Source organism: Nicotiana sylvestris, chromosome 1 (assembly GCF_000393655.2).
Source record: "Nicotiana sylvestris chromosome 1, ASM39365v2, whole genome shotgun sequence".
Classification (NCBI taxonomy): Eukaryota; Viridiplantae; Streptophyta; class Magnoliopsida; order Solanales; family Solanaceae; genus Nicotiana; species Nicotiana sylvestris.
Genome location: NC_091057.1, coordinates 111,694,812 through 111,719,089, shown reverse-complemented (window position 1 = coordinate 111,719,089; position 24,278 = coordinate 111,694,812). Strand labels below are relative to the sequence as shown.

At 37.9% G+C, this 24,278-nt stretch overlaps 3 protein-coding genes across 3 annotated transcripts; 1 reads left to right on the top strand and 2 right to left on the bottom strand.

The window, feature by feature from the left end:
* Positions 1 to 1,836: 1,836 nt before the first annotated feature.
* Positions 1,837 to 7,138, bottom strand: LOC138873343 (uncharacterized). The gene is made up of 3 exons (XM_070151804.1): positions 7,015 to 7,138; positions 6,523 to 6,894; positions 1,837 to 2,252 (listed from the first exon to the last, which is right to left on the bottom strand). The coding sequence occupies exons 1-3, from the start codon at positions 7,136 to 7,138 to the stop codon at positions 1,837 to 1,839; spliced, it is 912 nt and encodes a 303-aa protein (XP_070007905.1).
* Positions 7,139 to 9,738: 2,600 nt separating this feature from the next.
* Positions 9,739 to 13,090, top strand: LOC104231617 (probable inactive receptor kinase At2g26730). Its single transcript, XM_009784635.2, has 3 exons — positions 9,739 to 10,966; positions 12,185 to 12,532; positions 12,685 to 13,090. Exons 1-3 carry the CDS (start codon positions 9,739 to 9,741, stop codon positions 13,011 to 13,013), a joined length of 1,905 nt encoding a protein of 634 aa, XP_009782937.2. The 3' UTR covers positions 13,014 to 13,090.
* Positions 13,091 to 23,036: 9,946 nt separating this feature from the next.
* On the bottom strand, positions 23,037 to 23,663 carry LOC138873334 (uncharacterized). Its single transcript, XM_070151795.1, has one exon. The coding sequence runs from the start codon at positions 23,661 to 23,663 to the stop codon at positions 23,037 to 23,039; it is 627 nt and encodes a 208-aa protein (XP_070007896.1).
* Positions 23,664 to 24,278: the final 615 nt, after the last annotated feature.

The following is a 24,278-nucleotide window of genomic DNA, read 5'->3' as shown; positions in this document are numbered from 1 at the left end:
AGCTCGAGAGACTGGAAAGATTAATGATTGAGTAAGGCCAAAGGCCTGATTGTGAGTGATATTTATGGGATCGGGCTGCACGCCGCAACATGTTTTCTTAATTTATGCCTGGATATGGCTTATTATAGCGTTTGGGCTGGATTTGCTCCTCCGGAGTCTGCACACCCACAGTGAGCGCAGTTGCTATTTATATTTGGGCTGGATTAGCCTTGGGCTAGATCTGCCCTAACATTAATATTTGGGCTGGATTTGCCCTATATAGTAGTGAGTGACTGACGGTTATTTGCTTATATTGAGGGTTGGATCTGCCCCACACAGTACTGATTGATTGAGTACTCTGAGAGTATGAGTACGTGAAGCTTTCATTGTGTTGCATCACATATGGCATGTACATTGGCATGTAGATATAGATATTTTATATTCCTCATATCATTCAGATTTGGTCTATTTTTACTTGTATTTAGTTTAGTTGTTGAACTTGAAAGCATGCCTACATTGCTGTGTTGTTATTTTTATAATTGAACTATACCTATTGAGCTTGTCACTACTTTCAGCCCAAAGGTTAGTCTTGTTACTTATTGTGTACATTGGGTTGGTTGTACTCATACTACACCCTGCACTTCATATGCAGATCCAGGTACTTCCAGAAACATCGACTACTAGATTTTGTAGATTTATCTGTTGGAGACTATCGAGGTAGCTATCATGGCGTCCGTAGACCTTGACTCTCTTTCCTTTCAGTTATTTGTACTATTCTTTATTTCTAGATGGTGTTATCATTAGTCAAACTATGTTGTCATATATATGCTCATGTATTCAATGACCTCGAATTTTGGGAGTGTATGGTATTGACACACGATATTTGTATCAGTATTTATGGGATAATACTCTTAAATTTATTTATTATGTTTTCAAACTTAAAGAATTTCGTGATTTATTTTAGTTGTCGGCTTGCCTAGTATTGATATAGGCGTCATCACTACATGTGAGTTTTTGGGTCGTAACAGATATTTGTTATAATGTAGAGCATAGTCTTGGGTATATTTCAAATACCCCAAAACTTATTTCATTGTCATCCAATGTATTTGATTGGGACTACCTGTAAATCAACTTAGTTTGCTAATAGCATATGCTATATCTGGTCTCGTACAATTCATGACATATATCAAACTTCCCAATACTCTTGCATAGTCCGGTTGTGAGTCACTTTTACCTTCATTCTTTTTAATTGCATAACTCACCTCAATTGGAGTCATGACAATCTTGAAATCCAAATACTTGAACTTGTCAAGTATTTTTTTCAACGTAGTGAGACTGTGATAATGCTAGACCTTGTGGAGTCTTGTGAATTTTGATTCCTAAGATCACATTAGCAACTCCTAAGTCCTTCATGTCTAATTTGCTAGCCAGCAAGTGCTTAGTAGCATTTATATCTGCCATATCTTTGCTTATTATCAATATGACATCAATATATAAACAAACAATGACTTCATGACCTGGAATGTTTCTAATGTAAACACATTTGTCACACTCATTAATTTTAAACCCACTTGCCAACATTGTTTGGTCAAATCTGGCATGCCATTATTTGGGTACTTGTTTAAGTCCATAAAATGACTTAACAAGTTTGCACACTTTCTTTTTTTTACCCGGAACCACAAAAACCTCATATTGTTCTATGTAAATCTCTTCCTCCAATTCTCCATTTAAGAAAGTTATTTTAACATCTATTTGATGGATTTCTAGACCATACACGGTCGCCAGTGCCACTAACACCCTAATAGATGTTATCATCATTACTGACAAGTAAGTGTCAAAGTAATCAAGGCCTTCCTTTTATCTATAACCTTTGATAACAAATATTGCTTTATATTTGTCAATAGTGCCATCAGCTTTCATTTTCTGTTTAAAAATCCATTTCGAACATAAAGGCTTATTTCTTGGAGGGAGATCAACCAATTTCCATGTATGGATATCCAAAATTGATTGAATCTCACTATTGACTGCCTCTTTCCAAAATGCTGAATCAGAATATGAAAAAGCTACTTTGAAAGTTTGAGTCTCATTTTCAAGCAAGAATGTCACAAAATCTGGTCTAAAGGAAGTAGATGTTCTTTGACGTTTGCTACGCCTTGGATCCTCTTCACTTGGAGTATTTTCCTTTGGTTCTTCCCGTGGTCGTTTATGTCTTTCAGTTAACGACTCGCATTCAGTTTTATACGGGTAGATGCTTTCAAATAATTTAACATTATCTGATTCAATTACCGTATTAACATGAATTTTGAGATTATCAGATTTATGAACCAAAAACCGACATGTTTTACTGTTTGTAGCATATCCATAAAAACACAATCCACAGTTTTTGGTCTAATCTTTACCCTTTTGGGTAAAGGAACTTGTACCTTTGCTAAACACCCCATGTAACGACCCGACCGATCGTTTTGAACTTTTGCACTTAGCTCGCTAGTTCTCGGCCATGACTAGACCCGTGTGATGTATTACGACTGATGTAAATCGTCGGTTTTAGTTTTCAGGGTAATCGAAATGGATTTGGAAGAACAGTTCTCAGTTTGAAGCTTAAAAATTGAAAGGTTTGACCAAGTGTTGACTTTTTAGTATTTGATCTCATATTTGGATTTTTATGATTTGGTTAGCTCTGTTAGGTGATTTTGGACTTAGGAGCGTAATCGAAATGTATTTTCGAAAGTCCTGGGTAGATTTAGACTTGAATTGGCGAAATTGAAATTTTGGCGTTTTCCGGTTGGTAGTGAAAATTTTGATATCGGGGTCAGAATGCAATTCTGGAAATTGGGGTAGGTCCTTTGTGTTATTTGTGACGTGTGTGTAAAATTTTAGGTCATTCAGATGAGGTTTGATAAACTTTTTGATCGAAATCAAAATTTGGAAGTTTTTGAAGTTCTTAGGCTTGAATCCAGTGATGATTTGATGTTTTGATGTTGTTTTGGGCATTCCAAAGGTTGTAACAAGTTTGTATGATGTTATGGCATATGTTGGCATGTTCAGTTGAGGTATTGGGGGCCTCGGGTGAGTTTCGGATGCTCAACAGGTCATTTTTTGGACTTAAGGAGTTGATGGTTTGCTGGTGTTCTGCAACTGGTATGTTCTTCATCGCGATCGCGGGAGGAGGTACGCGATCGCGTAAGGCAAATGGGAGGCCAGCTGGGTTAACTCTTCGCGATCGCAGAAAAAAGGACGTGATCACGTAGGTCAGTCAGGTTGAGCAACGCGAACGTGTGGGCCAGGCCGCGTTCGCGTAGAAGAAATAAGGTGGCAGAGGAATCAGGTGTTACCCTTCGCGTTCGCGTAGGGTCAATCGCGATCGTGTAGCTTAAAGGAACCACTGCATCGCATTCGCATATGGATTAACACGGTCGCGTAGAGTAAATTATTGAGGCAGCAAAAATTGTTCATCGTGATCACAAGGATGTTTCCGCGATCATGATTAAGGAAAATAATCCCTGGGCAGAATGTTTTAAAAGAGGTTTTCGCGATTTTTGGTCTATTTCCTCCATTATTGACCAATTTTGGAGCTTTTTGAGAAGGATTGAAGAGGGAATCGAAGGGAAACACTTGGAGGTAAGATTTTTGAACTCAATACTCGATCCTATGTTGATTCTTACTTGTTTAAATATGAAATTAATGGGATTTAAAACCTAAAATTGGGGAATTAGGGCTTGAAATTGGAGAGTGTAAATTGGGAATTTGAGGGGTGATTTGAGGTCCGATTTTGATGTTCTTGGTATGTATGGACTCGTGGGAGGATAAAGATCATATTGATGTAATTTTTATTGGATTCCGAGACGTGGACCCGGGGGTCGGGTTTGGCCAATTTTGGTATTCTTGGTGTAAATTGATTATTTTCGAGGGGGCTTTGTTCCCTTAGCATATTTTGATGGTATGAATCTATTTTGGTTAGATTTGAAGCATTCGGAGGCCGAGTCGAGAGGAAAGGCATCGCGGGCTAGAGTTTGGACCGAATTGAGGTAAGTAATTATTGTAAATATTGTCCTGAGGGTATGAAACCTCGGATTTCACATCGTTTTACTACTTGGAGGTGACACACACGCTAGATGACGAGCGTGGGGTCGTGCACCTTTGGGGATTGTGACTTAGTCTGTCTTGTATGATTGTTAAGTCGCGTATTTGATTGAAAATTGTTTGATATCATTGTGTTTTGGAAAGTATTTCTATGTTTTGGTCGGAATGCTATATTTGGACCTCATGCCAACTGTTTTGGACCCTTGTGGGGCTTTTTAACTACTATTCCTCCCTGTTTTGACTTAATAATTGTGCCCAGTCATGCTGTGTTTTACAAATTCCCTAACTCAGCCTTATTTACTCAATTTTGATACTATAAATGATATTTTGAGTTGAACTGTTTTACTGATAGTCCGAGTGGCTTGTGAGGTTGATGGCTGAGAGTGGCCGAAGGCATGATTGAGAGGTTTACGACTGAGATAGACCGAGGGTCTGATTGTGAGGTTAATGATTGAGAGAGGCCGGGGCTTGGTTGAAAGGATTATATATTTATGGATCGGGCTGCACGCTATATATATATATATTCGGTATTTGTTTTCTTCTTTAGAATTTTATTGATGGTGATTAGCATACAGTGGTGCCTCCGTCGCGCTCAAATCCTGGGTCCGCCTCTATGTAGGAGCCCCACCAGAGTCTGCACACCCCCAGCAAGCGTAGTCGACTATATATATATGGATCGGGCTACATGCTGTAGTGATATATAGATCGGGCTACACACCGCAGCGATTATTATATGGTACCTATTGAGCGTGAGTGCTGAGTGTGAGCGTTGATTGATAAGAATTGAGTCATGAGTGACTGAGAAGCTTGCCCGAGAGACTATATATACATGTATACGAGTGATGCTTTGCTTAAGGGGCTTGTTTTATGAAATTACTGTTTTCACTCATCTTTATACTGAACCTTTATCGAAAATGTTAAACAAATATTTTGAACAACTCTCATTAAAACTGGAATTTTTATGAGATGTTTGGAAATTAAATTACTGATTTGGTTTTGCTATTTCCACTGAGATTTTCATGTTATGTGATGTATATGGGTTTGCTAGAAGGGCTGATTATGAATTATTTTGCCCGAGGGGCCGATTACGATTTTTTATCACTTTTACTATATACTACATTGAACCGTTATTGAAACTGTTAGAAAGTTATTTTTCAAAGGATTTTACTGAAACTGGGGTTTAACGAGATGATTTGATTTGTATCCTGTTTTTTGGAAAAATTATTGTACCCGCTGTGGTGCTATGACATGGATTACGTGATTTCTTGCTGATCAGACTTTATTCACTTTTATTACTTACTGAGTTGGCGTACTCACAATACTCTCTGCACCTTGTGTGCAGTTTCAGGTATTTCTGAGCTCAGTGGCAGGTTCATTGGAGTTAACAAGGTAGCTGTCTGGCGATCGCACCCCTGCTTTTCTCCCTCCTTATTCTTCCTTAATGTATTCTTATGATTTTTCCGGCCATATTGGTCTTGATGTTGTTAGACAGTTGTAGTAAATTCTCATGAGTAGTGACACCCTGATGTCGGACTTGTGTATTTATTCCGCATTGTTCATTTAGACTTACATCCTGAGATTATTGATTAATAATTGGTATAAAAATGACTTTTATTGAATAATGGTTGATTCGTAAATTGTGTCGGCTGGCCTAGTTTCACGATAGGCGCCATCACGACTGGGTCAGTTTTTGGGACTTGACACCATACTTTAAAATATTTCAAGTCGGGTTTTTTTTCCTTTCCACATTTCATATGAAATAGATTGCGTTTTGTTGTGGGGTACTCTGTTGAGTATTCGGTTAGCTATAAGGATAGCTTATCCCCCTCCTCCCCACACACACACAAATTCTGCGGTAAGCCGGAACTTATTAATAAGGCATTCATCATTTCCTTTAATGTCCGATTTTTCCTTTCTGCAATTCCATTGGATTGAGGTGGGTAGCGGGCAGTAGTTTGATGAATAATTCCATATTCTGAACATATTTCTGCAAACAGAGATTCGTATTCTCCACCCCTATCACTTCTAATCATTTTATTCAATCAATTCTCCACTTCATTCTTGTATTACTTAAATGTTTCAATTGCTTCATCCTTACTATTAAGTAAATAAATATAACAATATCGAGTACAATCATCAATAAAAGTTATAAAATATTTTTTCCCACCACGAGATGGTATAGACTTCATTCACAAATGTCACGAGATGGTATAGACTTCATATCACAAATGTCAGTATGAATTAAGTCTAAAGGACTTAAATTCCTTTCAACAGACTTATAAGGATGTTTTACAAACTTAGATTCAACACATATTTGACATTTTGATTTATTACACTCAAATTTAGTCAATACTTCTAAATAAATTAACTTCCTCAAGATTTTGTAATTGACATGTCCTAAACGAATATGCCATAAATCATTTGGCTCCAATAAATAAGAAGAAGCTGAAATGTTATTAATACTGTCAACAATCATTACATTGAGTTTGAAAAAGCCCTCTGTGAGGTAACCCTTTTCAACATACATATCATTCTTGCTTACAACAACTTTGTCAGATATAAATACACATTTGAATTTATTCTTAACAAGTAAATAAGTTGAAACTAATTTTTTCCTAATAGTAGGAACATGAAGAACGTTGTTGAGCGTTAACACCATGTCGAAAGTCATCTTCAGGAATATCTTCCCATAACCCTCAATCTTGGTTGTTGCAGTATTTCTCATGGAAAGCTCTTCTTCGGGACCAACAGTAGAGTAAGTCGCAAATGTTTTTTTGACAGCACAAACATGTCGAGTGGCTCCAGAGTCAATCCACCACTCCTTCGGATTTTCAACTAAGTTGCATTCCTAAAGCATTGCACACAGATCATTAATGTCAGTTTTTTTCTCCACTATGTTGGCCTATCCCCTTTTCTTCTCCATTTTCGGGAGACGACAATCCGGGGCTTTGTGACCAGTTTTTCCACAATTGTAGCAGTTGCCTTTGAATTTTTTCTTGTTATGCTCATTAGTCTGTCCAAAAGACCGCTTCCTCTTCTTACTTTTTAGAGCAGTCTCCTCAACGATATTAGCTCCCATAATCGTTGAATTTCCACAAGACTTCTTCTCGGTTGTTTTGTTATCTTTCTCAATCTTGAGACGAATCACAAGATCTTCCAACTTCATTTCTCTTGTGCTTTAGATAGTTTTTCAAATCTCTCCACGAAAGATGCAACTTTTCAATCATTGCAGTCACTTGAAATACTTCATTCACTACCATACCTTCTGCAATAAGGTCGTGAAAAATAAGTTGAAGCTCTTGAACTTGGGTTCCAATGGTTTTGTTGTCTATCATTTTATAGTCTAGAAACTTGGCAACCACAAACCTTTTCAAGCATGCATCTTCAGTCTTGTACTTCTTCTCAAGTGTGTCCCATAATTCTTTCGAAGTATTCATAGTACTGTAGACATTGTATAAGTCATCCTCCAAAGCACTTAGGATGTAGCCTTTGCAAAGAAAATCTGTATGTTTCCACGCCTCAACAATCATAAACTTCTCGTTGTATGGTATGTCGGCGGCAGGCACTGGAGGGTCTTCACTGGTGAACTTCTGTATACCAAGTCTAGTAAGCCAAAAGAACACTCTTTGCTACCATCCTTTGAAGTTGGCTCCAAGTAATTTCCCCGATTTTTTGGCCGATGGTACAGCAGCTCAGATCGACGAGGCTATCGCCGTTGCCGCAACAATCGTAGAAGAATTTCCATTATCAATTGCCATTTCTCATTGTCCATAACAGAAGAGTTCAATTAATGGTAGAAAATAGAACAGTAAACAGTACTGTAATTAATGATAAATAGTACGTTTAATAAATAAAAACCGAAGTTTTATATATACTGTTTCACAAAAAAACAATGAAATTTTTATGTTCTTCAAACTGTTTCTGAATTTTAATACTTCGATGAAGTTTTTATATCTTCAAATCAGAAAGAGAAAAATTCAGACATAGTAGAAAATCACAAAGGTTTTAATCTCCATAGCAGAATATAGATTACAGTATATTAATATTTTCCTTAAGATTGTTAGTCAAACTGTAATACTATAAAATATATGAAACAACAAGTTTTCTGAAACAAAAAAAAATAGAAACAGAAAAATAGTAGTATAGCAGAAATTTTAAATAATCAGAAACAGAATCCGAAAATATATTTCGGAATGAAATTGAGCCCACTTAATGCACATTATGTCCTTAAGGAAATTATTCCCCTCAAGTACCCGAGGTTTTGGAATATTATCCTCCCAGGATAGAACGACTTAATTCACCAGTGTATTGGTACCAAAAACTCTGATGAACTTCGAACCACTTAATGGTTGTAAGACACACTGGAAAATTCCGTGCAGAAGAAGAAGAAGATCAGAAAATTTCGTAAGGAAAGATTCTAGGATCAAGGCATATTTATAGCCATTTGCCGAAGCCGAGCCAAGCGAATGATGACAACGACGACGCGGGCTTACTTTCTTTCCAACTCATTTAACATCAAGGAAAGTGTTTTCTCAATATAAGCATATTTACTTTTCTTTCCACCACCAATACGGGACACTTGCTCTTTCCAAAGTAAAAAGAAACTCACTTTTCTTTCACTTTCTTCCCTCCATTTCCCATTCACTAATCTTTTAATTCCAACAACCTTATGAACTAGTTATTGGGTAAATATTTACCTTAGGAACTTCTCCAACTTTTGGGCTAAAGTACTTAAGTTCGGCAAGACTCCACATTCTTAAAACGGTTATCACAGTAGACACGTCCCTATTATTGGTTTATCCAATACTGGATCTCCGGGATCTATCCTTGAGTTTGCAAGAAGGTGTTAAGAGTCCCAAATTAATTGAGGGTATGAGTTGTAGTCCTTTTATATTGTTTTGAACGATTTCTCACCTCATTAGCTAATGTTTGGGTTGAATTTTGTTCAACTAGCTTTTGTTGCATGTGCGTCTGCCTGCTCGTAAGGGGGTAAATTAGCCCAAATATACTCTTAATACGGTATGATACTTTATATGTAGAATCCTAATCTTTTTAGCTATTAATATTAGACTTAATTCTCACACCCAACAAAATGTTTTGTTCGAACATACTTTTATTCCCCTGAATTGAGTTATGTTACATACTCTAGGCATTGTCTCTAAGGCTTCAAACGGGAAGAGACACCATGTTAAGGGCTTAGTAAACTAGATGATCTAAAGACAATTCATTGACCTGTGTTTGGGACAACTGGTGCTTAATTCAAATCCTAAACAAGTGCAATGTTCGTAATTAAATTTAACTCGATAATGATTTCGTGAATTTTAAACATGGTACATCTCAGTATATACTTTTCCCATCCTTGTATCTCCTTGCAATTGCAGCTAGCTAACACATTTGTCTAATAAGATAAAAAGATATTGTTTTGTGGCTGCCGTAGGATTCTCAGATGAGAATTAAATACAAACCAATATCTTGTTATAATCGTCTTTGTTTTCTTCTCTCAACAATGAAACTCCCACAGCTGTCAACTCTATCCTCTGTTTTAGAACCTTATTTCCTTTCCAAAGCAAAACATTTATTTGTGTGTAACTCTTTGCTTTTGACAATCAAAAAATGGGTTCTTGTTCCAATTTCTTCAAGTACTATGTTATCTTGCTTTTCTTAGTGAAATTATGTACAATGGCCATAGCCCAAGATGGTTCTGCTAACGGTTTCGACGGCGCAGAAAGAGAAGCCCTTATAGCAATCAAAGCTGATTTCAACAATGCTAAAGTACTCAAAAGTTGGACAGGTCTCATGTGTTACTTAAACAACACGCCGAGTTGGTATGGTATCAGTTGTATCAATGGTCGAGTCACTGGACTTAGGCTAGAAAATCTTGGCCTTATTGGAAAACTCAAGCTAGATGCACTTTTCAATCTCACTCAATTACGAACACTTAGTTTCAAGAACAACTCCATATCAGGAAACTTGATGGACTTCTCCAAAAACAAAAATTTGAAAGATATTAATTTATCTGCTAACAGATTTGATGGAGAAATTTCACATTCTCTTTTAACACTTAATTTGTTAGAGTCATTGCAGGTACAAAACAACAACTTGAACGGTCCGATCCCTCGTTTTAATCAGTCAACTTTGATAGTTTTCAATGTTTCTTACAACAATCTTTCTGGTGAAATCCCAAACACAACAGCACTTCTGAAATTTGGTACTTCCTCGTACTTAGGTAACCAAGAATTATGTGGTCCTCCCTTTTCTAACACGACGTGCACTATCAAGAATAATGATACATCAGCTCCAGGTCCAAGTGATGATTCACATAATGATTCGTCAAATAATTCAAAATCATCCATGTGGACACCTATCTTGATAGTAATTAATGTTGTGGGCATGGTTGTACTTTTATTTCTTTTCATTTACTACTTCAAAAAATCCAAGAAGCTTAAGAAAATGCTGACGAATATGAAATCAATGGAGATGGAAAAAATTGAGACTAGTAAAATGGAGACGACGACGCCAACAGAAACCAGAAGTATGGAAACCAGAAGTGTGGAATCAAGAAGTGTGGGATCAGAAGTGGAATTAGAGAAAGGAAAACTGATATTCTTAGGCAGTGAAATAAAGTTTGAACTTGAACATTTACTGAGAGCATCAGCAGAAGGTTTGGGAAAAGGAAATTTTGGGAATTGTTATAAGGCAATGTTAGTAGATGGACCTACTGTTGTGGTGAAACGTTTAAGGGATTTGAAACCTTTGACGAATGAAGAATTTGTGAGACAAGTGAGAGCTATTGCTGATCAGAACCATCCAAATTTGTTGCCCCTTCTTGGATATTATAATACGAAGGATGAGAAGCTGCTCCTCTTGAAATTTGCACCTAATGGAAGTTTATACAACCGCATTCATGGTATGTTATATTTGCTGCTTCTATTCTTATTAAATCTACAATTTGACATCATTGATCTTTAGATTGGTATTTGTACTAAACCTATTGACATAAGACATATAGTACAGACATAAACTTTTATCAGGCTGAATACATAGTTTATCCATGGCCTTAGAGAAGTTTTATTTTGTGTCTTATACAACTTACACTAGTTGTATGAGGCTCCTTTTTGTCTTACAAATTTGTGGACCTAAATCTTACACTTTTGGGTCCACAGAACTGTGAGACAAAAAATTGCCTCATACAACTAGTATCAGTTGTATGAGATACAAAATAAAATTTTCCCGTGGCCTTAAGTTCAAATTCTTTTGACATATACGTCCACCACGGCCAAACTTTTACATACTCAACCTATTCAAGTGTATTTAATATTTAAGTGATTGATTTGATGAAAATATTACATGTGAGTAAAAATGTAGATTGTTAGTCGCATCCAAAAATAATACGTAGCTGATAAAATATACTCTCTCCGTTCCAGTTTATGTGAACCTATTTCTTTTTTGGTCTGTTCCAAAAAGAATGACTCCTTTCTAAATTTGAAAATAATTTAGCTTAAACTTCCAATTTCACCCTCAGTGAGAAGCTTTTATAACCACACAAATATTCTAAACCCCTTTTTGACTTGTTTAGGACCACAAATTCCAAAAGTCTTCGATTTATCTTAAACTTCGTGCTCAGTCAAACAGATTCACATAAATTAAAATGAAGGGAATAGTATATTTTTAATATATGTGTATTATTATACCTACAGATTTTATACATTTTTTTTGCTAGCAAATGTAATTAGCTAGTTTCGACCGAGAGTCAATTTATATTTTGCAGTAAAATTATTATATTTAATCTTTGATGTCCCAAATTGTGTTCGCTATTTCAATTCAGAGTATGGATTATTATTCCCTTTTATTATTGTTTAGTAATGGTAATTGGGCAGTTGTTAGGTTGATTCCAAGTAAATGACAAGAGTGACCTCCTAACGTAAATCTTTATGGTTAAACTCATTGCAATTAATTCACTTAATTAAAAGTCACATTTACAGACAAATTAGTATTAAAGACAATTATAATCCAATAAACTAGCTTTAGCAATTTTTTTAAAAAAAAAGTTAATACTACTTCAAATTGTGTCGCATACATGATACGGAGTAGAATTTATTTATTTTGCTCTATGTATAATATATAGGAGGAAAAGGGACGAGAGATAGGATTCCATTTCGATGGAGCTCAAGATTATCAGTTGCTCGTGGTATCGCTCGAGCACTAGAGCATCTACACCTCAACTGCAGCTCCTCCCAAGCCGCCGCCACCGCTGCCGTCGTTCCCCACGGCAACCTAAAATCCTCAAACGTTTTACTAGACGAAAATGATGATGTTCGTGTCGCTGACTATGGCCTCACTTCCCTTATTGCACTTCCCATTGCTACTCAACGAATGGTTTCCTACCGATCGCCGGAATATCTAGGCTTCAAGAAAGTGTCCAAGAAATCTGACATTTGGAGCTTTGGCTGCCTTCTTCTCGAATTGTTAACAGGTTAGTGACAGATAGAGACACCCTTTAACAAATGTGTTATTCCATACCGCGTTGTAGAAATTCTCTTACACGTATTACTAGTGCACTTTCATACACAAATCCAATAGACTGACACTACTACACAAAAAAACTTGTATACGCTACTATAACAGGTAGAATATCTTCACATTCTGCTCCGCCGGGAGTCACCGGTGCGGATCTCTGCAGTTGGGTTCATCGGGCGGTCAGAGAAGAATGGACGGCTGAGATCTTTGACACTGAAATAGCTGTTCAGAGAAGTGCCAACTCAGGGATGCTACGATTGCTACAAATTGCGATAACGTGTTGTGATAAATCGCCGGACAAACGACCGGAAACGAGCGAGCTGGTGAGGGAAGTGGAAAGCATTAAGGGTGCGGTTGACTCTGAAGATGAAGAGGATCTGTCATTGTCAATGGATATAACGGAGGATTCCATAGCTTCTGCAACTACATCCCGATAAGAGGACATGTTACAAATACTGCATGATCTTTCATAGAATTTGGAATGTACGATGCAACGTGTGCATTTTATATGAGTTATAGCAATCTTTATCTTTGATAACTATAATTATAGCATCGCTGCCTATAATTTAGGAGCAATCTGCTATGCAGCGAGCACGGACAGCATTGTTCTCATTGTTGTGTTACTTGATAAAGTTATAATTTCCGTGTGACTTATATAGTTCATGGCCGGGTTTCAAGCTGTGAAAATAGTCACTGGCGCTAACATTAAAGTAGGTTGTCGATCTACATCACATCCCTAAAGGTTCAGCCCTTCCCCGAACCTTTCATAGAAAATTGAATGGGCTATCATTTTCGATCTATAGGGAATTGGTTCCATCTGTTGTCAAAAGTATGAACTAAAGGAAAAAAACAAAAGTGAAGTTTGCCTTAATATTAAAGGTATAAGCTACCCTTATCATGTTTGCTTTGCTAGATTATTGGTAATTTTACTTATTTCTTTTTAATGGAGTCAATGAGGCAACGACATTAACATGCACAACACCAAGGTTGGCATGTGGGCCGGTCCAAGCCCGGGACCGCGGCCCATCTGGGCTTTTGAACCTAAAAAGTCCTTAATCGGATAAACCCGGGACCGTGGAGGTGGACCGATCCTTTACAAAGAGACCGCAAGACCAGGACCGGACCGGTCTTTGGCCGGCCCAAACGGTCCCAAATGGTTCCACCGGTCAGATTTTTAAAATTAAAAAAATTGCTCGTTTGGGCATTTAAAAAGTATAGTCATTTGGTCTGCCATTTAACCTCCCCCCCCCCCCCAAACTTTGTTTTATCCTAAACTTTTTTATAACTATACTCTTTCATATTTTCAACTATAAATACTCCCTCATTCTTTCATTTTTCTCACAAAATCATCAATCCCTCTCTAATTTTCTTCTATAATTGCTACTATTGCTTACTTAATTGTTACAATTTGTGAAAAAATTGTGAAGTTGGTGAATTGAAGTCTTCAACGATAATCAATTTTCAATAAGTTGTTCATCGATTCGGTAAACTCGATCCAACTCATAATTTTTAATATTATAGTTTGTTTGTTTTATTTATTTTCTATTATTTGATTAATTATGATTGCTTCCTTAAAAAAACTTTTTGGTAAAAATAAGGAAAAATTCAAGAGTGGCGAATCTAGTGGTCAATCTGTTCCTCCTCCACTGCCCCCGGCTCCCCGACCCAAACCTCATCCTCGTCCTACACCTGCTATTCTTGATAGTGATAATAGTTTATTACAATTTACTGAGAGTCAATTTTTCCTTAATATTGGAGCTGGTGAATAATTAAACTATGAATTAGTGAATGCTCTTTATTCTAATCCAACTATTGATGAAAATGATGAGGAGGAAATAGATTTTGATGAAACGCAACTGGATGATGATACTCCCACTAGTCCTGCTACTGAAGTTAACCCAACTAATGATAATCTAAATGATGCCCCGTCTGACCCTCTTGTTACTACCCCTACTTTTTCAAAACAATGTACCAAACAGATAGAAACATCTGTTGTTTAGCCTTTTTTACTCAACTAATTCCACAAAATAAGGATAAATGTAAAACTTGTGGCAAGAAGTTGGCTTTTAAATATGTTGGAGGTCAGGGGGGCGGGAACTTTGAAAAGATACATATTGATACACCCTCAAGATAAAATCATATATCATCATATGAAAGCCTTGGCCGGGGGGACAAGTGTACATATTCCTAGTCAGGCTGACCCTAGTACCGGGTCAAATCAATTTCAACTGGGAATTAACACTGTTACCGGTGGTATTTTATATTATGATCCAAAAAAATCGGGAAGAATTGGCAAAAATGGTTATTTTTATGTGTTTGTCCTATAGTTTTCCTTCTAACCCTCACTTTGTGCATTATATTAGAAAAAATTTTAATCCTACTTATAAAGGTTTTCCTCGCATAACAATAAAGAGCGATATTTATAAATATAAACATGAATATGAACAATATTTGTGCTATTTATTTACTCATATAAATCTTGTTGCTATTACAACTGATATTGGTAGAAGTGGTAACGACTGTGATTACCTTACTATTACCAATCATTGGATTGATGAGGATTGAATAATGCAAAAGCGTATTATTGCTTATAAAATAATTAATTCACATCACACATGGCAGTTTATTGCTAGCACAGTTATGGATGTTTGTAGATATTTTTGCATTATTGATAAAATAATGTCAATTTCAATGGATATTGCTAGCAGTAACATAAATATTATAGTCTTGCTTACCACTATACTAAGTCCTGCATTTAGTAATATTTTTCATGTTAGATGTATTTGGCGTATTTACTATTTAATTGTGGGTGATGGTATGAGAATTTTGAATATTGAAGTTAAAAAGGTTAAAATGGCTCTTAACTGATTTTTTTATTCAAACCGTAGAAGTAGACTTAAAGAATTTATTAAAAAATGCAATGAATTTGGCCTAAGAGAAAGAAAAGTTCCTAAAGCTTGTGATAAATCGCCGAAAAAACGATCGGAGATGAGTGAGCTGGTGAGGGAAGTGGAAAGCATTAAGGGTACGGTTGACTCTCAAGATGAAGAGGATCTGTCATTATCAATGGATATAACGGAGGATTCCATAGCTTCTGCAACTCCGTCCCGATAAGAGGACATGTTACAAATACTGCATGATCTTTCATAGAATTTGGAATGTACGATGTAACGTGTGCATTTTATATGAATTATAGCAATTTTTATCTATGACAACTATATTTACTTCGACAGCATCGCTGCCTATAATTTAGGACAATAATCAATTAATTAACACATTGTGGAATTGTTTCTTAGGAGTAATCTGCCATGAAGCGTGCACGCCTGCACGGACAGCATTGTTGTGTTACTTCATAAAGTTATTTCCATATGATTTATAGTTAATTGCATTATAGTAAGTTATCTACATCGCACCCTTAAGAGTCCAAACCTTCCTGAATCTTGCACAGAAAATTGAATACTTTATGCACTGGGCTATCATCTTCGATCTGTAGGGAATTGGTTCCATCTGTTGTCAAAAGTATGAACTAAGAAAAAAAAAAGTGAAGTTTACCTTTGTTTACTCTTAAAATTGGATAACAATTGAATTTGTACGCGATTTTAAGGATACCTGATATAACTTGATACAAATTAAGAAGATAGATTAATATTGAAATTAAAGATAAGAAAATAAATGAAAACCACAAAATTGAACGGCCATAGCCTCTGAGTTTGATCACCCTCGAGCCAAGAAATGTCTCAATTAGTGCTAGAACTGAACAACAAGATGATAAAAACTAGAAATGATCAGTATATTGCTTTCTTTTTTGTGTTACAATGTGTCCTACAAATTACCAGAATCCCCTTTATATAGTAAGGGTGTTCTATTCTTGGTATAATTCTATACAAAGTAAAAAAAAATCTCATGATATGCTAATTAATCGGGCTTTTCTTGATACGTGCTAAGATTTCCGCCGTGATCCTCGACCGATTGCGGATATTTCGGCTTTCCGTTATTTGGCTCGGCAAGTTTTCCTCAATCTTGCTCGGTCTTTGGGTCACGAGCTCGACGATCTAATTTTGCGCCTTGGTTCAATATAACCCGACCTCGAGCTTTGACCTGCCATGTTTCAGCCTCGATTGGTCAAACAATGGACGAACCCGATTTTGACCGTATACAGATAGTCGCCTCATTTTTTAGAGAGAAGATGACGAGAAATGATATGAACTTTCAAACCTCGCTCTGATAGATCATGACGTAAGCGACAAAAGGTAACTGAAACGTCTCGCCGGTCCAGTCTCCAAGGCATTAAATGTGTGTCAGTGTTGGTCGGCCACTACTGGTTTTGAACCGTCATTAGCAAACTATATTTCATTCATTCAAACTTTATATTCAAAAGCTTCTTCTACTCTTGTTCTTTAAGAATCTCGTCACTCTCCAACCTTTGTATCCAAATTTCTTGAACCTTTTGCAACCACTAAGCGTACCTTCTTAATTTCTTTTTCTTCACCTCTACTTTAAAATGGTGAAAATTTCTAAGACTGTTCCACAGAAAGAAAAAGCCTCTTCATCATGGTTTGTCGGCGATGGGACTGCAGCGGAGCCACACCCTGAAGAGTTTATTCCAGGAGGGTGCCCAATCGGTGCTGATTTCAAGATCAAAAAAGTTTCCTTGGTACCGGGTCGATGCGAGCCGGTCTCGAGATATATATGTACGTTCACCGATGATCTTCTCCCCAAGGTCAAAGAGGATTGTAACTGGGCTGATAAACATATAGTCGCGCCTTCGCTTGAGGAATCAATTTCTACCCACGTGGAAGGTTTTTTAAGTGTTTACACTTACTCCTTCAGATTGGGTCCCTTAGACCCCATCATTATTGTCTTCTGCAAAAGGTACAAGCTCGGTCAAATTTACCCCTCTTTCTGGAGGATAGTGATTCTTCTTCATTTTTTCCTAAACAAAATCGAGAGATGTGCCTTTACCCTTGATCATCTTATGCGCCTAAACAGTCCTCAACTATATCGAGGGGGATTAATCAAACTTGCTCGTCGGGCCACCAGGGCCCCGTTCTCGAGTATAGATGAGGATCGGGACCGAGGCTGGATGAGCCGATTTGTTCGAGTGAGGACCTCGGACTTGATCCCTACCGAGGATATGACATTTCCCGAGAAATGGAACATGAAGCGTAAGTATAACTTCTCCTTAAAGACTTTATTTATTATTTCTTCCCTTTCCTTCCTTCTTATCGGTGCTTTTATGGTGTAGTTGTGTCTCGAATACCGGATGCAGTTCCTCAACTCAAAGATGGGTCAAGGGCCTATTGTCATAGAGACCATATTCTGAGCGCGCATGGCGCGAATTGTCGAAGGGTCGGTGGGAGGCCCGTAATCATGGTAAGTTTTCTTTTCTGATGTAATAATGTTTGATCTCCTCCTTGCGTTGTCGAATTCTTATCGGTTTTGTTTTCTTTTGTAGGTCTCCCCAAAGATGTTTCTATGAGTCCTCCATCCAGTGATGAGGATTTACCTCTCGATTCCCCTACTCCGAAGCAGGGTGATGAAAAGAAGAGAAAAAGGGGCCCGAGTTCCCCAAACTTGGAAAAGAAAAAACCAATGAAGTGGTCGCGCAAGCCCAAGGGAAGCATTGGTGCTCTATCCACGGACTCAATCCACCGGATAAGGGACAATCTAAAAAATAAGAGAAATCTAAGTTGGTGGCTCGCGTGCGGGCAGGTGTCGTGATACAAGGGCCCTCCAAACCGGCGAGTGCTAAAATTGAACTATCTCGGGATGAGGAGGTCGATAAGGGAGTTTTAGTTGAAGCTCCCGAACCAAAAGGGGGTGAGACCACTCTACCCCAATCTAGGGGGTTCGAGAGGGATACCGGGGCTGATACTCCTCGAGCACAGGAAAGTACCCCGAAAGACGTGCTTGGGGCGATCAACCTTACCGGGAGGTCTCCTCAGTTCTCAGATGCCATGATCTATGAGGCCGGCATGCTAGAAAGTCGTTCTTATGAGGGGCCTCAGGGGGCTGTAGATATCCATAATTTCTTAGATGGGTTAGAGTCTACTGCCTTAGAGGACGTCACTAGGCTCGGATACTTGCCGGTGCCAAAGAAGGTATCATTGTTGGGAGCAAGTGGGTCTTCCTCGAGCCCAAAGTTAGTGGACCGATTCCCGGCTCCGAGTGTTGACCCTGACCAAAAGCGGTCAATAGTTTTCTCTATCCCGGAGGATGCCCGAGTTTTCCTTTCCCCCGTGGGGGTCGCTAGCTATCTTTGGTGTTTGGTGATTGAAGAGGACCAGGCCGTGATGGACAATGTGGAAATGCCCTGCCTTTTCAATAAAGCTCAACAGGCATTGAATCAGGTAACTTCGAGTGTCTCTTTTATTATGTATTTTAAACTTAAAGTTGTAAACAATTATAACATCTTCCTTTATGCTTGCAGGCCTTGGTACTGCACCATGAGACTTTCCTCCGATACCGGGAGGAGTTAACCCAACACGACGAGGCCAAGGTTCTAGTGCTTACTAAGAAGAGGGACACATACAAGCTTCTTAGTGAGAAGCTTCAGGCCGAGTTTGAAGTGGCTCGGAGGGAACATGTCGAGATGGCCGAGCAGGCAAGTCGAGTACTTCACGATAGAGAAGACGAATTGGACATAGTGGCTAACGATCTGATCCTACAGGTCCGATAGAGGCTTGAACAGATCGGGTAACTCCAGGCATAGGTAGATACGATACAAGCTGAAGCTGAGGAGTTCAAGAAAAATATGGACCTCTTAGCCTCGAAAAAGGAAGTTGTCCAAGAATAATTGGAGTCGGTCGAGGCCCAGCTCCGGGCTGCAAAAGAGAAAAACTTAGTACAAGCCAAAAAAATAAAGGAGCTTCAATCTCAATTGAACTCGGCTATTTCCGATAAAGAGAATTTGTCCAAGGAACTCGAGGTGGCAGGTGGTTAAGGCCAAGATCGAGGCTGACACTAAAGTGGCCCAGTTCAAGATTGACGTCGAGGCAATTCAGGCGCAGGCTAAAATTATAGTGGAGCATGCAAAGTAGCAAGCTCTAAGGGAAGCCATCGAAGGAGTTCATACTCATAATTTTGACGTACTACTAAACGCGAGAGTGCCAAAGCAGAATAAGCCAGAGCCGGGAAGCTGGCCTTTCCTGAGGAAGATTCCGAGAGCTTAAGCGAGTCTGAAGATGGGGAAGATCCCGAGGATGAAGATATTGTCTCCAATGGGAACCAGACCACTTAGGCCTTTATATGTTTTTATTTTTTACTTTTTTGCATCTTTTTTAGGCCGTTTCGGACATTATAGATTTTGTATTGGGCCACTCTGTCCTTTGTAAAAAAATTATTGGATAAATATGTATGAGGCATTATTTCCCTTTCGGCTTTTATATTTTCCCTTTTCCTTATTGCTTGTTTACATGAAGGCTGGGATGCCTTAGCATAAACTAACTTAGTTTATATTCGAAAGTTCAAACAAACCTTGCCTTTACATTACTCTATTTTACGGCATCTTGGGGGCGTCTTGGGGGTTCGGTGTTACCGGGAACTTTTTTCCCAAAGTAGGTATCCAAGATTATAGTTCACCGAGGTAAGCCTTTAGAACCGATTATGAAAAATAAATTTCTTTTTTGAAGGCCTGGTTTTTGTTACGGGTTTCGGACGTCTCTGAACCGTGTAATATGGCTATAGTTTTTTAGTTCGGGAGCTTCCCATTGGAAATGCTTTCCCGAGCTATCTCGAACTTATCCAAGATGTAACACTCCTCAAATCTATAAAAGTTTCAAGACACGCTAAATATAGAATTAACTTTTTTTTAATCTTGCCTAGAATGCAAAAAAAAATTATACTTAAATAATTTGATATACAATTAAGAAAATATTAATAATTTTAATATTATTATTTATTAAAAGTGGTATCATTAATTATTAATTAAGTGAAAACAAAACAAAATAAAAAAATAAAAGCAATAAAACAAAATAGGGGGACAAGCCTAAAAGCCCATAAAGGGCTGTTGGAACCAAAAAGGATTGAAAATCCTTATACGAAAAACATAAAAGCATTCTGTTCATTCTCATGAACAAAGAACCACGAAACAGAGGCGGCTTACTCACATAGGCAACGGGAAGTTCTAGGTTTCTTTATAAATCACTAATTCTTGAACTCAGGTATATAAAATTTCTTATTCTAAATTATCCTACAGTTTAAGAATTGGATGGTTAATTCCCTTCTTTCTCTTTATCAATAGTAAATTTTATGGTTAGGTGTGAAACTTTAAAATTGATTAAAATACACTAGTTGTTGTATAATTGATTGTTTGACGGGTATAAATTAGACTGTGGCCTACGTATTGGCTCGAGGAGTTTTGAGGTGAGTTGATATAACCCTTTACTAAAGTGGTTCAACTCACAAAAGCACGCATATAAGGTGTTTGATGAATTGCTTAAAAGAGTTAATATGTACTTAATTGGACCGTGTGAGTACTTATTAACTTAGAATTATTCTAGCTAAAGTTTAGATGATTTATTATGATATATGTGCATAAACTTTTAGATTTTTGTGTTATTCTTATATGCCATTTTCATGTTGAAAATTCATGAAGAAGCAAGAATCTTTAGAAATACTTTTGAATGTTTATTTCATTATTATGTCATGCTTAACATTTAAGATACCAACATGAGTATGTATAGGATGTTCCAAAAGAGATTTAGACTTGAAAAGTCATAACAAGTAGTTTTAGAAAGAAATTTTTTTTGGGAGTATCTTCTATTCTGAGAAGGGGTCATCGTCCAGGCCAAGGGTCCTAACCAAGGCGTTGATTTCCTGAAAGTACTTGTGCCAAAGTAGGGAGCACACGAGCCGAGGGTCTCGTTGCTGAGAATTTACTCAGCCAGGCTAGGGAATGATACATGAGCGCTGAGAACCATGAAGCGAGTGGCACCTCGTGGATTGGGCCTATTCGATAAGGTTAGGATCGAACCCGTGAAAATCACACGGTGACTCGGACAAAAATAGGTCAGGATAGTTGGAACTCCCGAAGTATAAAGTGAAGTATTTTTTTTTTCTTTAAAAAAGAAAAAGAAAAGAATTTCTTTTAGAATATTCATAAACTACTATTATGCAATTATTTTAGAATTGTTCTTAAAAGCTTTATGTTTTCCATGCATTTAGAATCTTTGCTCGTAATGTATATTTTATTAAATTTTTGTCCCCTGTCGTTGAGACTCACTGAGTACAATGATGGTACTGACGTTCTCTTTTAGGAACCTACATTGGTCTGCGGTACAAGGTAAGAACCGATTTTTCGGGCGAGCAGGCTACTGGTTAGGACTTCCCTCTCTTCCAGTACTATTGATGAGCTCCGCTTTTGTTCATGAAGTATTCCTTTGAGTCATCTTTATTTAGTTATTTCTTTGTTTACTTGGAGAACTAGCCAGGCAATCTCGTGTCCTGATCAGTGTGTCAATTTATCAATAGAGGCTTCATAGACACAATCGATGGGTTAAGATTCAGATATTTTTTATAATAACTTAGCAGTATTTCAGTGGTTACTACGATAAAGTTTTGGAGTTGGTTTATTTTAGATATTTTAATTAATTGAAAGTATTTGGTTAAAGTATTGTCTTGTTGCATATAAAGTTTGAAGTTATAATAGATTTGATAAGCACAGATGGTTTGCTCGGTCAAGTTTAGTGATCGGGTGCCAGTCATGACTTGTTCAGAAAATAGGTCTTGACACAAGATAACAGTCCCCGAGCGGAGTGGTCGTGGCCTTTAAAATCCGAGGGATTGCCTAACAGGTCTTGTGGCCCCAAGGCCCAGTGACATGGGCCGTTCGAGTTTATTTTCGGACGACAGTCCCCAAGTGAGGGAGTGATCATTCGAACTTAGGTTATAAGCGGCCCATGAGCTTGTTACCTTTGGGAGATCGGAAGTACGAAATTCTTTAAGGGTTTTAAAGAGAAAAAAAAATTAAAACATAAGATGATTACAAGGAAAGTACTTCTCTTTATTCTCGTGCAAAATAGTTATACATGAGTACATGTTTTATGCCAGGGCTTGAGCAATCTATGTGGGCACGGTTCGTGTGACCGTTTGGCCCTTACAATAAATTCTACCTATCGAGACCCTTCCTTTACGAAGTAATTTCCTCGCTAAAGTTGATATACGAAGGTAATGCATATCCGAGGGTAACGCCCCCTAGTATTCGAGGTTGATTGTAGAGGAACCTCAGATACTGTTAATGCAATCTTCGACACTGATTCGTGATCGGTCTTCGATTCTAAGTTAGCAAGATCCATTATTGCCTCATCAAAAACCTTGCCAAAAAATCATTTGGGACAAAATCGGTTCAAGAGAAAAAGAGTGCAACACGTGCTTTTAGACCTAAAGACTTTATGTCGCTCCTTGTCGACCACCTATAAGTGTTAGTCCGAAAATGAAAGGAAATGAAATGGGGTCGTACCTTAGCAGTAATATCGTTTTATCTGAGTTACGTTGCAATTGTTCGATAGTTGTTCTCCATTTATTATTCTGAGCTTATACGATCCTTTCCCTGTGACTTCGAGAATTTGGTACAGTCCTTCCCAGTTTGGACCCAATTTCCCTTCGTTCGGATTTCGTGTGTTTAATGTGAACTTCCTTGGTACTAAGTCCCTGACATTGAAGTATCGAAGGTTGGACCTTCGATTGTAATACCTCTCGATCTGTCGCTTTTGGGCGGCCAATCGAACAAGGGCAGCTTCACGCCTTTCATCCAATAGCTCCAAGCTTGTATTCATGGACTCGTCATTTGAGTCCTTTGTTGCATATCGGAATCTGATATTTGTCTCCCCGACTTTGATCGGTATTAGAGCTTCGGTGCCATAAATCAGTGAGAATTGGGTAGCCCCAGTACTGGACTTCAAAGTTATGTGATATGCCCAAAGAACTTCGGGCAGGATCTCCTTCCATTTTCCCTTGGCATCGGTCAACCTTTTCTTAAGGTTTTGGATTATGGATTTGTTTGTCGATTCGGCTTGCCCATTCCCACTAGAGTGATAATGTGTCGATAAGAACCTTTTGATTTTATGATCTTCGAGAAACTTGGCCATTTTGCTGCCGATAAACTATTTTTTGTTGTCACATAGAATGTCAAATGGCATCCCGAACCGACATATGATGTGGTCCCTGTCACACCTCCTTTTTACCTGCGCCCGCAGGGGCGTAGGGGAGTTTTTTCAATTAAAGAACAATCGAAATGGGATTTATTATTTAATTCAGAGTCGCCATTTGAGAGATTTATGGTATCCCAAGTCACCGGTTGAATCCCGAATCAAGGAAAAGATTGACTCTGTATTATAGTCCACGAACCAGAAATCCGGATAAGGAATTCTGTTAACCCGGGAGAATGTGTTAGGCATTCCCGAGTTCCGTGGTTCTAGCACGGTCGCTCAAATGTCATATTTGGCTTATTTATCTGATTTTAATACATGTTGAACCTATGTGCAAATTTTAACTTTTTACCGCTTTTATTATTATTATTTTAACGAGAATTGCAACATCGTGAAAACATATCTCGAACCACGTCACATCAATGCACCCGTGGTTTTTGACACATTTCGACTCCGTTGAGATTTGGATTTGGGTCACATAAATGTGCACCCGAGTTTAAGAAAGTAAATTATTAAAAGCGCGTCTAAAATGACTAGCGAGTTATTATCTTTGGG